Genomic DNA, 12977 nt, shown 5'->3' with positions numbered 1-12977 from the left:
GCTGTTAAGTGCTGAGTTATGAGCCTCACCAGGCAGTGGTGTAGGAAGTCCACTCATGGGCCTTCCCACCATGGACTTTACCAGAGGTCTCCAACTACCACATTTCCAACTAACGAAATGCCTCCCCACCACAAAATACACTATGGGGAGGTTACAAGATTCTGCCAACATTTCTAGATCTCTGCCTGAGTTTAATCTCAAAGAAGCAGAATATATATTGAGTTATACAAGTTACAGCTCATACTATTCAGGCCCTGATGCTGCTGCTCTCTCTCTCTGTAACCCCATTCCTTGCAAATCTTTTTTATATTTCTCTTTCTTTTTAATATTAATGTCTTTCTCTTAAACCAACTTTTATTCTCAACCTCATACCCATGAGTGGTGAAGGATTCCATGGACCCAGTAAAGCTGGATTTCTTCCTTGAAGTCAGAATTGTAAGTCAGGCCATTTCCCAATAATATGAGTCTACCCCCTGCCTGGCAGTGCCCACCAATGTTATATTTATGTTGAGGCATGAGGAACAGCCTGAATTTTGGACCAACATCTCCAAAAGCAGGCCCAAGGAGGAAGAAGAGGCATACTGATGCAACTTGGGCAGGGAGGAAGGCCTGTCTCCATTTCATCCACCTCTCCCTCATCATCCCTGCAATGCTATGCACCTCCTGCCACCTATGCTCACCTCACGTGCCCTTGCTGCCACATCTCTTTGATATCTTCCATATTCTGCTCGCACCACGAAATCCACAAGATACCTATATTTGTCTTCCACCCTTACCCCTTCCACACACTCATGCCACATCCACATATCCACAATGTACTCCCTTCAGAACACATTCCATTCCCACTTATCCATTATAAGCAGAATTCTTAAGCCCCTTGACAATATCAGGAAGTTTTTCAGATGCCCAGAAACCTGAAGATAAACTAAAGATCAAAACCATCATTCAAAAACTACGTTAAAAAAAAAGCCTTTAAGTGGTCATAAAGCGGTCAAGAGATGGCGGTGCTATTGATCATGTCACTGGACTAGTAATCCAGAGAACCAGGCTAATGCTTTGATACCGTGGGTTCGTATTCCACCATGGCAACTTGAAGGCATAAGGAATTGAAAGCTACTTATAATCACAGCAGCCATAAACTATCATAGCATATCATAAAGCTAATTTTGAATAGTTAGATTAGATTAGATTACTTACAGTGTGGAAACAAGCCCTTCGGCCCAACAAGTCCACACCGACCCGCTGAAGCGCAACCCACCCAGACCCATTCCCCTACATTTACCCCTTCATCTAACACTACGGGCAATTTAACTTGGCCAATTCACCTAACCTGCACATTTTTGGATTGTGGGAGGAAACCGGAGCACCTGGAGGAAACCCACGCAGACACAGGGAGAACATGCAAACTCCACACAGAGAGTCGCCTGAGGCGGGAATTGAACCCGGGTCTCTGGCGCTGTGAGGCAGCAGTGCTAACCACTGTGCCGCCCACAATTTTGTTCCTTACTGTCTGCAGAAATCTACCTTTCTTACCTGGTTTGGCCTAACTGTGATTCAGAATATATAGAAATGTAGTTAGTTCTTCATTGATCTTGGAAATGGTCGAGCAAACCATTCCATTCAATGGAAAATAATGATGGGTAACGGATATTTACCTTGCTTGCAATGCCCACATCCTATGAAAAATGATTTTAAAAAACCCTTGATAGCTGTATCAGTAAGGCTTGCAGAGTTGAATCCATTGATTATGTCGGACCTCAGCCACTTATACGTAATTAGATACCATAGAATGGCCATATCAAGAACCACTGCAAAAATCAGTCTGTTTGCAGAATTTGAAATTCACCCAAGCATTCTTAAGAGCAGAACTGTGCAAGCAGAATTTCCAGAACTAAATATATTAAAGCCCTTTAAACTTCAGCAGTTTGTTAAAGCTTTGAACCAAGGCATCAGATTTCTGAGTTTTAATTCAATGGCAAGAATAAATAGCAGGGAATAATTAGCATAGTCAAAGCTGAATATCAATGTTTTTCAATGTAGAAGAGCACTTTACCCAGTTTCACAATGTTGGTCAATAATATGATCAATTTAAGCAAACCAAAAGAGAGAGAATCATAGGCTAGTAAGAAGTAATATTTCTGTTAGGTGGGAAACATGATCATAAGTTAAGATAGTTTGTATAAATTATTTTCAAAGTTTTTGTTTTTAAACCAATATGTACTCTTTATAATGATTGAGAAGTAAGATTAGAATAATGGAAATTAATAATCATAATTAGCTTTATTTCAATTTCTGTTAATTAAATCAAATGGTGTTTTGCATGTAGGGTGACGACATGAAAAGAATGGGAATGCAACCGATCCCTATGATGGACAGGGAGAAAAATGATGAAATCCCTAGTGGCCAGGTAAATAACAACTTGTCTTTGAAATTTTCACTGTTTAGAAAGTTGTGATTGATCAATGGTTAGTGTTGTGCATTTGCTTTGATGTAGGCAGTCTAAAGTGCTTCGTTAACCATCCTGCCTGGCACAGAATGTGATCATCCTTGCTTAAGGTTTAAGTGAATTTCTTGCAGGTGCACACACTCAATATTTTACAATCTGCATTGTGATTTAGAGAAAGAAATTGAAGTGTCTTTCTTCATAACTTCCATAAAATCCAGAGATTAAATTTGATGTTGATGACAGGGGGTCTCGCCTGCCAACAAGAACCCCATGTTGCTTACTTTTGGGAAGGCCTGGTCTTTAGTCAGGGTGTGAGTTGAATAATGGCAGGTTTTCCAGGAATCAAGTGCCCCAAAAAAGGAAATTCTAGCCTCCAGAATTGGGAGTGCAAGGCGGGAAGGTTCATGGAAGAGTCTGTCCAGTCCAGTTTTAATCAGGGAAAAGAACAAGGTGTCCATGTACCACCTTTCTGCCCAATTAAATGCCACTATTTTGGCACTACATTCCATCCTCGGACTCATAACTGTTACAGTTCTTTGAACTCCCCCCTTCATTGTTTGTAGAGAAACTTCATCACTGGTCTAACTTTTGTAACAAAGAAATTAACGAACTCACTAATAACTCAAGACTTAATAGATTCAGTGCCTTTAACTTATAAACAGTTTCCAAACTACAGTATCGCAATAGTATTGCATAACGTTTGGTAATGCCCCACATTCTTCTTCACTGTTGCTAATACCTCATTCGAATAGTTGACTAATTGATACACACCATAACGGCTGACATCTCTTTCCTCACTTAACATCTTCCATTACAGCAGTTGTTCCTCCTGCCTACATGAACTCTGTGCAGATTTCAACATCACTACCCACTTTCACATAAATGTAAAGATGTCATTGAGGTGGACAGGTGAGGCTGAAAAGTGACCAAAAAAAAACAAAGACCAAAATCCCTGGAGATCCCAAAGGTTTATAAAATGTGGGGCCAGACCTGGAGGGTTGTAAAGGTGGTGGTGGTGGTGACAGCAGGGGGGACTTTACCACTGCCCACAAGTGGCACGTCTACTTTGTACAAGTAGAAAGTAAAGCTTGTGCAACCTTTTCATGTAGAGGGTGGTGCATATGTAGAATGAACTACCAGAGGAAGTGGTAAATGTATGTGTAGTTACAACATTTAAAAGACATTTGGACAGGTAAATGAATAGAAACTGTTTAGAAGGATATATACCAAGTGTAAGCAAATGGGACTGGTTTAGTCAGGTTGGACTGAAGGGCCTGCTTCAGTGCTGCGTGACTCAACATCTGTATTTAAAACTGTCCTCACTTAGGTCAAGTCCCCCAAAAGAAGATGTTCTACTGTTGGATTTCAACAGTGAAACAAGTATAGTATAGTTTAGTTTGGTCATTTCTGTCAATTTATTCTATACATAGAAGTAATCTTCATGGCCTGCATGATGACTATGTTGTCCATCTGTTCTCCATTTTTAATAATCCAATCATTTTCCTTATTAGTCTTCACGATTTTGATAATTAAAAATTAAGTAATTAAAATTTAATAAGGACTTAGAGTCATAGAGATGTACAGCACAGAAACAGACCCTTTGGTCCAACCCGTCCATGCCGACCAGATATCCCAACCCAATCTAGTCCCACTTGCCAACACCCAGCCCCTGCCCCTCTAAACCCTTCCTATTCATATACCCATGCAAATGCCTCTTAAATGTTGCAATTATACCAGCCTCCACCACTTCCTCTGGCAGTTCATTCCATACACGTACCACCCTCTGCATGAAAAGGTTGCCCCTTAGGTCTCTTTTATATCTTTCCCCTCTCACCCTAAACCTATGCCCTCTAGTTCTGGACTCCCCGACCCCAGGGAAAAGACTTTGCCTATTTACTCTATGTATGCTCCTCATAATTTTGTAAACCTCTATAAGGTCACCTCTCAGCCTCCGACGCTCCAGGGAAAACAGCCCCAGCCTGTTCAGCCTCTCCCTATAGCTCAAATCCTCCAACCCTGGCAACATCCTTGTAAATCTTTTCTGAACCCTTTCAAGTTTCACAACACCTTTCCGATAGGAAGAAGACCAGAATTGCACGCAGTATTCCAACAGTGGCCTAACCAATGTCCTGTACAGCCGCAACATGACCTCCCAACTCCTGTACTCAATACTCTAACCAATACAGGAAATCATACTAAATGCCTTCTTCACTATCCTATCTACTTGCGACTCCACTTTCAAGGAGCTATGAACCTGCACTCCAAGGTCTTATTGTTCAGCAACACTCCCTAGGACCTTACCATTAAGTGTATAAGTCCTGCTAAGATTTGCTTTCCGAAAATGCAGCACCTCGTATTTATCTGAATTAAACTCCATCTGTCACTTCTCAGCCCATTGGCCCATCTGGTCAAGATCCTATTGTAATCTGTCCACTACACCTCCAATTTTGATGTCATCTGCAAACTTACTAACTGTACCTCTTATGCTCGCATCCAAATCATTTATGCAAATGACAAAAAGTAGAGGGCCCAGCACCGATCCTTGTGGCACTCCACTAGTCACAGGCCTCCAGTGTGAAAAACAACCCTCCACCACCACCAGCCTCAGTCTTCTACCTTTGAGCCAGTTCTGTAACCAAATGGCTAGTTCTCCCTGTATTCCGTGAGACCTAACCTTGCCAATCAGTCTCCCATGGGGAACCTTGTCGAACGCCTTACTGAAGTCCATATAGATCACTTGATGCAATGACAGAATGTTACTTGTGATTTGAACCTAAAAAAGTGCTTCAAACTTTGTAGTGGTTTGACACGAGTGAGTGGCTTTCAGGGGAAAATAAGCTTTAACTACATTGTTGTGGGTCTGGAGTCATATGTAGGCCACACTAGGTAAGGGTGGTAGATTTCCTCTCCTAAAGGACATTTGTGTATGGGTTTGTTTATGACAATTGACAATTTTTTAGCAGTCACTATTAAACTAGCTTTTAATTCTAGATTTGTTAATTATTAATTAAATGTAAATTCTACCAGTTTCTATGGTGGAATTTAAAACCATGAGCCCAGAGCGTTAGCCTAGACCTCTAGATTATCTGTCTGATGACAGTGGATTTGGATTTGCTCAGGCTTAGTGGGCTGAAGGGTTCCTGGGTTGTAAATTTTCTTTGTTCTCTTTGTTCTTTGAAAAAACTGTGTCAACATATTTTATTATATAGAATTATAGAGTCATACAGCTCGGAAACAGATCCTTTGGTCCAACTCACCCACGCTGATTAGAACCCCACCTGATCTAGTCCCATTTGCCAGCACTTGGCCCATATCCCCCAAATCCTTCCTATTCATGTACCCATCCAGGTGCCTTTTAAATGTAATTGTACTCACCTTTACCACTTCCTCTGGCAGCTCATTCATGCACCATCCTTTGTGTGAAAATGTTATATCTTGGATCCTTTTTAAATCTTTCCCCTCTCACTTTCAACCAATGCCCTCTAGTTTTGGACACAGCCTTAGGAAAAAGATCTTGGCTGTTCACTGTATCCATGCACCTCATGATTTTATAAACCTCAATAAGGTCACCCCTCAGCAGTGGGCCCAGCAATCTCTTCCCTAGCTTCCCACAAGGTTCTGGGGAACATCCGATCAGGTCCTGGGGATTTATCTACGTTTATGCGTTTTAAGACTCAGTAATATGAACTGTCTACGAGACATCAATTTTTATTTGTCTAAGTTCCCTGGCTGCCAGGTACTTCTCCACAGTAAATACTGACACAAAATATTCATTTTGATATCTCATCCATATTGGAGTTCCACACATAAACCGCCACGCTGATCTTCAAGGGAGTTTGAAGAGCTAAATATTTTTCTTTTACACAGGTTGTTTTCTTTACTGGTGTAGCCGTGCCTTGTTACCGTACACTTTCAGAGGTCTTCCCATCAACCTCTCAACTGCTCGGGTCTTGCAGGTAGGAGTTTATGACATTGGCCATTTTATAATGCATTAGATCCTGCATTACCCTCGTCAATTAAATGAAGCAAGCATATTTAAATACAGAAGAAATTGAGAAGTATAAACATGATTTGTAAAGCTTTCGTAGTTCGGCATAATGGTCCCAGTAGAGAGTGACTTACTCAAATTAACTCTATTGAGGACCAGCAATGATCCTAGACATACAGAATCTTCTTGGAAACACCAATCTTTATCCTTTGGAGAAAGTGAGGACTGCAGATGCTGGGGAGTCAAAGTCTAAAAGTGTGGAGCTGGAAAAGCACAACAGGTCAGGCAAATTCTAAGGAACAGGAGAGTCAACGTTTCAAGCATAAGCCCTTCATGAAGGTTTTATGTCTGGAACATCAATTCTCCTGCTCCTCGAATGCTGCCTGACCTGCTGTGATTTTACAGCGCCACACTTTTAGACACAACATGGTTGTCAGTACTAATGGTATAAATTTCCATACAGCTTTTGCAGTGGAACAAAACTGTTCAATTTCAATCATAAAAGTAAAAATACACGAAATAGGAGCAGAGAAAAACTATATGCCCCATCAACCCTGCTTTGCTGTTTAGTGTGATCATAGAATCCTTCTAGTGCAGAAAGAGGCTATTTGACCCATGAGTCTACATCGATCCTCTGAAGAGCATCCCATCCAGAACTCGCCCCACGCTCCTGCCCCCACCCCAACCTGTAACCCCACATTTCCCATGGCTAGCCCACTTAGCTTGCACATTTCCAGACACCACAGGGCATTTCCTTTGGCCAATCTGCCTAACTTACACATTTTTGGGCTGTGGGAGGAAACCGGGACACCTGGTAACTGATCATCGGCGTAAAGTCTACATTCCCACTCGCCTACCATCCCTTGATTTCCTAATCGACCAAGAATCTATCTTAGCCTTAAATAGATTCAATCATGACACATCCAGAACCGCCTAACATAAAGAATTCCAAAGATTCACACCCCTTGAAATGATAAAAAATTTTCTCCTGATCTGACTCCTAAAGGTTCAGCCCCTTATCCTAAATTGTGCCACTTTATTCTAGAACTCCAAAGACAGGGGAATCAACCTTACTGTAAACATCCTGTCAAATTCCTTCATAAACTTGAATTTTTTAATGACACATTCTTTTAGAACAGTACAGCACAGTAGAAGCCCTTTGGCCCTCAATGTTGCGTCGGCCTTTTATCCTACTCTAAGATCAGATTAACCTACATCCCCTTCATTGTACCATCTTCCATATGCCTATCCAAGAGTCGCTTAAATGTCCCTAATATATCAGACTCTAGTACCACTGCTGGCAGTGCATTTCACGCACCCACCATTATCTGTGTAAAGAATCTACCTCTGAAATCTCCCCTAAACATTCCCTCCAATTACCTTAAAAATATGTCCCGTCATGATAGACATTTCTGCAATGGGAAAAAGTCTCTGGCTAACAACTCTATCTATGCCTCTTATAATCTTGTACACCTCTATCAAGTCACCTCTCATCCTTCTTCGCTCCAATGAGAAAAGCCATAGCTCCCTCAACCTTTCATCATAAGACATGCCATCCAGTCCAGGCAGCATCCTGGTAAATCTCCTCTGCACCCTTTCTAAAGCTTCCACATCTTTCTTATAATGAGGCGACCAGAACTGAACATGATATTCCAAGTGTGGTCTGACCAGAGCTCTATAACCTTGCAACTCTTGAACTTAGTCCCCCTGCTATGAAAACCAACACACTATATGCCTTCTTAACAACCCTATCAATTTGGGTGGCAACTTTAAGGGATCTTTGGACATGGACGCCAAGATCCCTCTGCTCCTCCACACTGCCAATAATTCCGCCTTTAACCCTGTATTCTACATTCAAATTTGGCTTTCCAAAGTGAATCACTTCACAACTTTGCCAGGTTGAACTCCATCTGCCACTTATCAGCCCATTTCTGCATCCTGTCAATGTCCGGTTGCAACCTACATGACCCTTTCACACTATCCACAACTCCACCAACCTTCATATCATCAGCAAACTTACTAACCCACCCTTCCACTTCCTCATTCAAGTCAGGGCAGCATGGTGGCTCAGTGGTTAGCACTGCTGCCTCACAGCGCTAGGGACCCGGGTTCGATTCCCATCTCGGGTAACTGTCTGTGTGGAATTTGCACATTCTCCCTGTGTCTGTGTGGGTTTCCTCCAGGTGTTCTGGTTTCCTCCTACACTCAAAAGATGTGCAGGTTAGGTGAATCGGCCATGCTAAATTGCCCAAAGTTTGAGGTGCATTAGTCAGGGGTAATATTGGGTGTGGGAATGGGTCTGGGTGGGTTACTCTTCAGTGGGTCATATGGACTTGTTGGGCCAAAGGGCCTGTTTCCACACTACAGGGAATCTAATCTAATCATTTTTAAAAATCACAAAGAGCAGAGGTTCCAGAACTGATTCCTGTAGAATACAACTGGTTACCAAACTCCAAGCTGAATACTTTCCATCTACCACCACCCTCTATCTTCTATGCACCAGCCAATTCTGTAGCTAGACGGCCAAATTTCCCTGTATCCCATGTCTCCTTACTTTCTGAATGAGCCTCCCATGGGGAACCTTATCAAATGCCTTGCTAAAATCCATGTACACCACATCATTGCTCTATCTTCATCAGCGTATTTTGTCACATTCTCAAAGAATTCAATAAGGTTTGTGAGGCATGACCTGCCCCTTACAAAGCCATGCTAACTATCTCTAATCAAGCTATGGTTTTCCAAATAATCATAAATCCTATCTCTCAGCATTCTCTCCCATACTTTGCCCACTACAGATGTAAGAATAACTAGTCTGTAATTCATAGGATTATCCCTATTTCCTTTCTTGAACAAAGGAATAAAATTGCCACCCTCCAATCATCTGGCATTACTCCAGTGGACAGTGAGGACGCAAAGATCATTGTCAAAGGCACAGCAATCTCTTTCCTCGCTTCCTGTGGTAACATAGGGTATATCCCATCTGGCCCAGGGGACTTATCTGTCATTATGTTTTTCAAAACTTGCAGCAAATCCTCCTTCTTTATCATCAACCTGTTTGAGCATATCAGTCTATTTCACGCTGTCCTCCCAAGGTCCTTCTCACTAGTGAATACTGAAGCAAAGTATTAATTAAGGACCTTCGCTACCTTCTCTGACTCCAGGTGCAAGTTCCCTCCAGTATCCCTGATCGGCCCTACCCTCACTCCAGCCATCCTCTTGTTCCTCACATAAGCGTAGAATGCCTTAAGGTTTTCCTTAATCCTACCCGCTAAAGTGTTTTCATGACCCCTGCTAGCTCTCCTAAGTCCATTCTTCAGCTCCTTCCTGGCTACCTTGTAACCCTCTAAAGCCCTGTCTGATCCTTGTCTCTTCAACCTTAAGTAAGCTTCCTTAGAACATAGAATAATACAGTGCAAAACAGGCCCTTTGGCCCTCGATGTTGCACCGACCTGTGAACTATTCTGAGCTCGTCCCCCTACACTATCCCATCATCATCCTTGTGCTTATCCAAGGATTGTTTAAATCTCCCTAATGTGGCTGAGTTGACTAAATTGGCAGGTAGGGCATTCCACGCCGTTACCACTCTCTGAGTAAAGAACCTGCCTCTGATATATATGCTTTCAGCTCAGCGAGCAAACCTACATCCAAAACCTCAACCTGAGCTACAAATCTTCTCAAAATTCGCCAATATGTCTGAAATCTATCACCCCTTAAATTGTAGTTATGCTCCCTCGTACACGCTGACGTCATTATCCTAGGAGACACTTTCACTGTCTACCCTATCTAATCCTCTGATCATCTTGTATGTCTCTATCAAATCCCCTCTTAGCCATCTTCTTTCCAATGAGAACAGACCCAAGTCTCTCAGCCTTTCCTCATAAGACCTTCCCTCCAGACCAGGCAACATCCTGGTAAACCTCGTCTGCACCTTTTCCAATGCTTCCACATCCTTCCCAAAATATGGCGATCAGAACTGTACATAATATTCCAAGTATGGCCGCACTACCGTTTTGTATAGTTGCAGCATGATATTGCGGCTTCGGAACTCAATCCATCTACGAATGAAACCTAACGCAACGTGTGCATTCTTAACAGCACTATCAACCTGGGTGGCAGCTTTCAGGGATCTATGTGCATGGACTCCAAGATCCCTCTGCACATCCACACTAGTACTCTGCCTTCCTGTTATTCTTCCCAAAGTGCATCACCTCACATTTAGCTACATTGAACTCCATTTGCCACCTCTCAGCCCAATTCTGCAGTTTATCCAAGCCCCCCTGCAACCTGTAACATTCTTTCGAACTGCCCACTACCCCACTGATTTTAGTGCTATCTGCAAATTTACTAATCCATCCACCTATGCCTGCATCTAAGTCATTTATAAAAATGACAAATAGCAATGGTCCCAAAACAGATCCTTGTGGCACACCACTCCTAACCGGACTCCAGGCTGAATATTTTCCATCAACCACCACTCACTGCCTTCTTTCAGAAAGCCAGTTTCTAATCCAAACTGCTTCTTCCTCTTGACTAGATGTTCCACATCCCTGGTCACCCAAGATTCTTTCAACTACCATCCCTTCCTTGCCTCAGTATGGGATAGGTTTGTCTCACTATCAGCAGGTGCTTCTTAAACAACCTCACATTTTTGTCTTGTGTGGATGTAGGTTTGCTCGCTGAGCTGGATGGTTTGTTTTCAGATGTTTCGTCACCATACTAGGTAACATCGTCAGTGAGCCTCCAGGTGAAGCACTGATGGTGTAGCTCGCTTTCTATTTTTGTGTTTCGGTTTCCTTGGGTTGGTGATGTCATTTCCTGGGTGATGTCATTTCCTGTTTTTTTTCTCTCAAGGGTTGGTAAATGGGATTCTGGATTGGCGTGGTGCTGGAAAAGCACAGCAGTACAGGCAGCATCCGAGGAGCAGGAAAATCGACATTTCGGGCAAAAGCCCGAAATGTCGATTTTCCTGCTCCTCGGATGCTGCCTGTACTGCTGTGCTTTTCCAGCACCACCCTAATCCAGAATCTGGTTTCCAGCATCTGCAGTCATTGTTTTTACAACCTTGGTAAATGGGATCCAAGTCATTGTGTTTGTTGATAGAGTTCGGGTTGGAATGCCATGCTTCTAGGAATTCTCGTGTGTGTTGCTATTTGGCTTGTCCTAGGATGGATGTGTTGCCCCAGTCTAAGTGGTGTCCTTCCTTATCTGTTTGTAATGATACTAGTGAGAGTGGATCATATCTTTTTGTGGTTAGTTGGTGTTCATGTATCCTGGTAGCTAGTTTTCTGCCTGTTTGTCCAATGTAGTGTTTGTTACAGTTCTTGCAAGGTACTTTATAAATGATATTAGTTCTGCTTGTTGTCTGTATGGGGTCTTTCTGTTCAGAATTGTGTAGACTGGAAGGGGTCCGTGAGTGTAAATGTTGGGACATGCACAAAGGGCTGAATTCCTGCAGTTGTAGGAGGAGCAGCTAACTGCACCTGACAGTCTCTAGCCCAATGACCCTTCCAACCACACTGACAGCAAATGTCATTATCCTTGGACTGAACCGACCCCTACCCCCCATTCTAATCAAGGCCTTGTGTTTAGCTCTCAAGCTGAACAGTCAACCTTTACGTATAAAGTGATACAAACAACTTTGCTTACATTCCACACTTTACAATAATTCAAGACAAGGATAAGCACAATGCTCAAGGACAGAGAAGCTTTACGAGCTCAAGAAGCACCCCCTTTAACGAGCTGATGTTGTACAGGGGAACCTCGATTATCCGAACGTGATGGGTGGGCACTATTTCGTTCGGATAATTGATTATTCGGTAAATTCATTAAATGCCTTTCCTCTGGGGCTCAGAGTTTTTAAAGGCTACTCCCCGTTCAGGAGACCGTAGAAACACACAGCATGGTGCGAGCCCCCGGTCAACACCGCCTCCCCCTCCCCCAACCCTGTCCAACACTGCCCCCGTCCCCCGCCTGCCCCTCCAACAACTCCCCCAGCCCCCTACCCCATCCAACACTGCCCCCCTCCAGCCCCAGGCCAACTCCACCCCCCTCCCCCAACCCATTCAACACCGCCTCCTGACCCCGCCCAACTCCCAACCCCATCCAACTCCTCCCCCCATATCCAAAACAGCCCCCCACCCACCCCTCCATCCCTGTCCAGCAGTGGGCCTCTCCATCCAATACTGCCCCCACCCCCTCTCCAGGGCAGCCGGACTGGACACCAACAATAAGACTGCTGCTGCCTTTGTGGGGTAAGTCTTCAATATAGCGTATACACACACACACACTTTTTACTGCAACTTTTTGACAGGTTCCACCTCTGCCCTGTACAGGACAACAGGACAATGTTGGTCAGATTATCTGGGGAAGGGGGGTGTAGAGTACACCCCACTGTAGAACTCCAAGGAAAGTGTGGGCAGAGAGAGAGGGCGGGAGGTCAGTCATTTGGAGACGGTGCCTGTTTAATCACTGATCACTGTTGGAAACATGTCTTTGATGTAATGTTTCTATCAGGACCTCGAGATCTCCTTCGGATAATCCAAT

General features: G+C 43.4%; 1 protein-coding gene across 7 annotated transcripts in view; it reads left to right on the top strand.

Annotated features, from left to right (window-relative positions):
• pde10a (phosphodiesterase 10A) overlaps nt 1-12977 on the top strand; it is a 488240-nt gene that overhangs the window by 467605 nt on the left and 7658 nt on the right. For all 7 annotated transcript variants that reach the window (XM_087991438.1, XM_087991437.1, XM_087991435.1 and 4 more), the window contains 2 exons: nt 2327-2407; nt 6314-6402. In XM_087991438.1, coding sequence (XP_087847564.1) covers nt 2327-2407; nt 6314-6402 — 170 coding nt within the window. The remainder of the gene's footprint in view (nt 1-2326; nt 2408-6313; nt 6403-12977) is intronic.

Source organism: Chiloscyllium plagiosum, unplaced genomic scaffold, assembly GCF_037043375.1.
Source record: "Chiloscyllium plagiosum isolate Xiang-an unplaced genomic scaffold, Cpla_swu_hap1 HiC_scaffold_10, whole genome shotgun sequence".
NCBI classification, from domain to species: domain Eukaryota; kingdom Metazoa; phylum Chordata; class Chondrichthyes; order Orectolobiformes; family Hemiscylliidae; genus Chiloscyllium; species Chiloscyllium plagiosum.
Note: the sequence above shows the minus strand (reverse complement) of the source record. Positions and strands in the feature narration are given on the sequence as shown.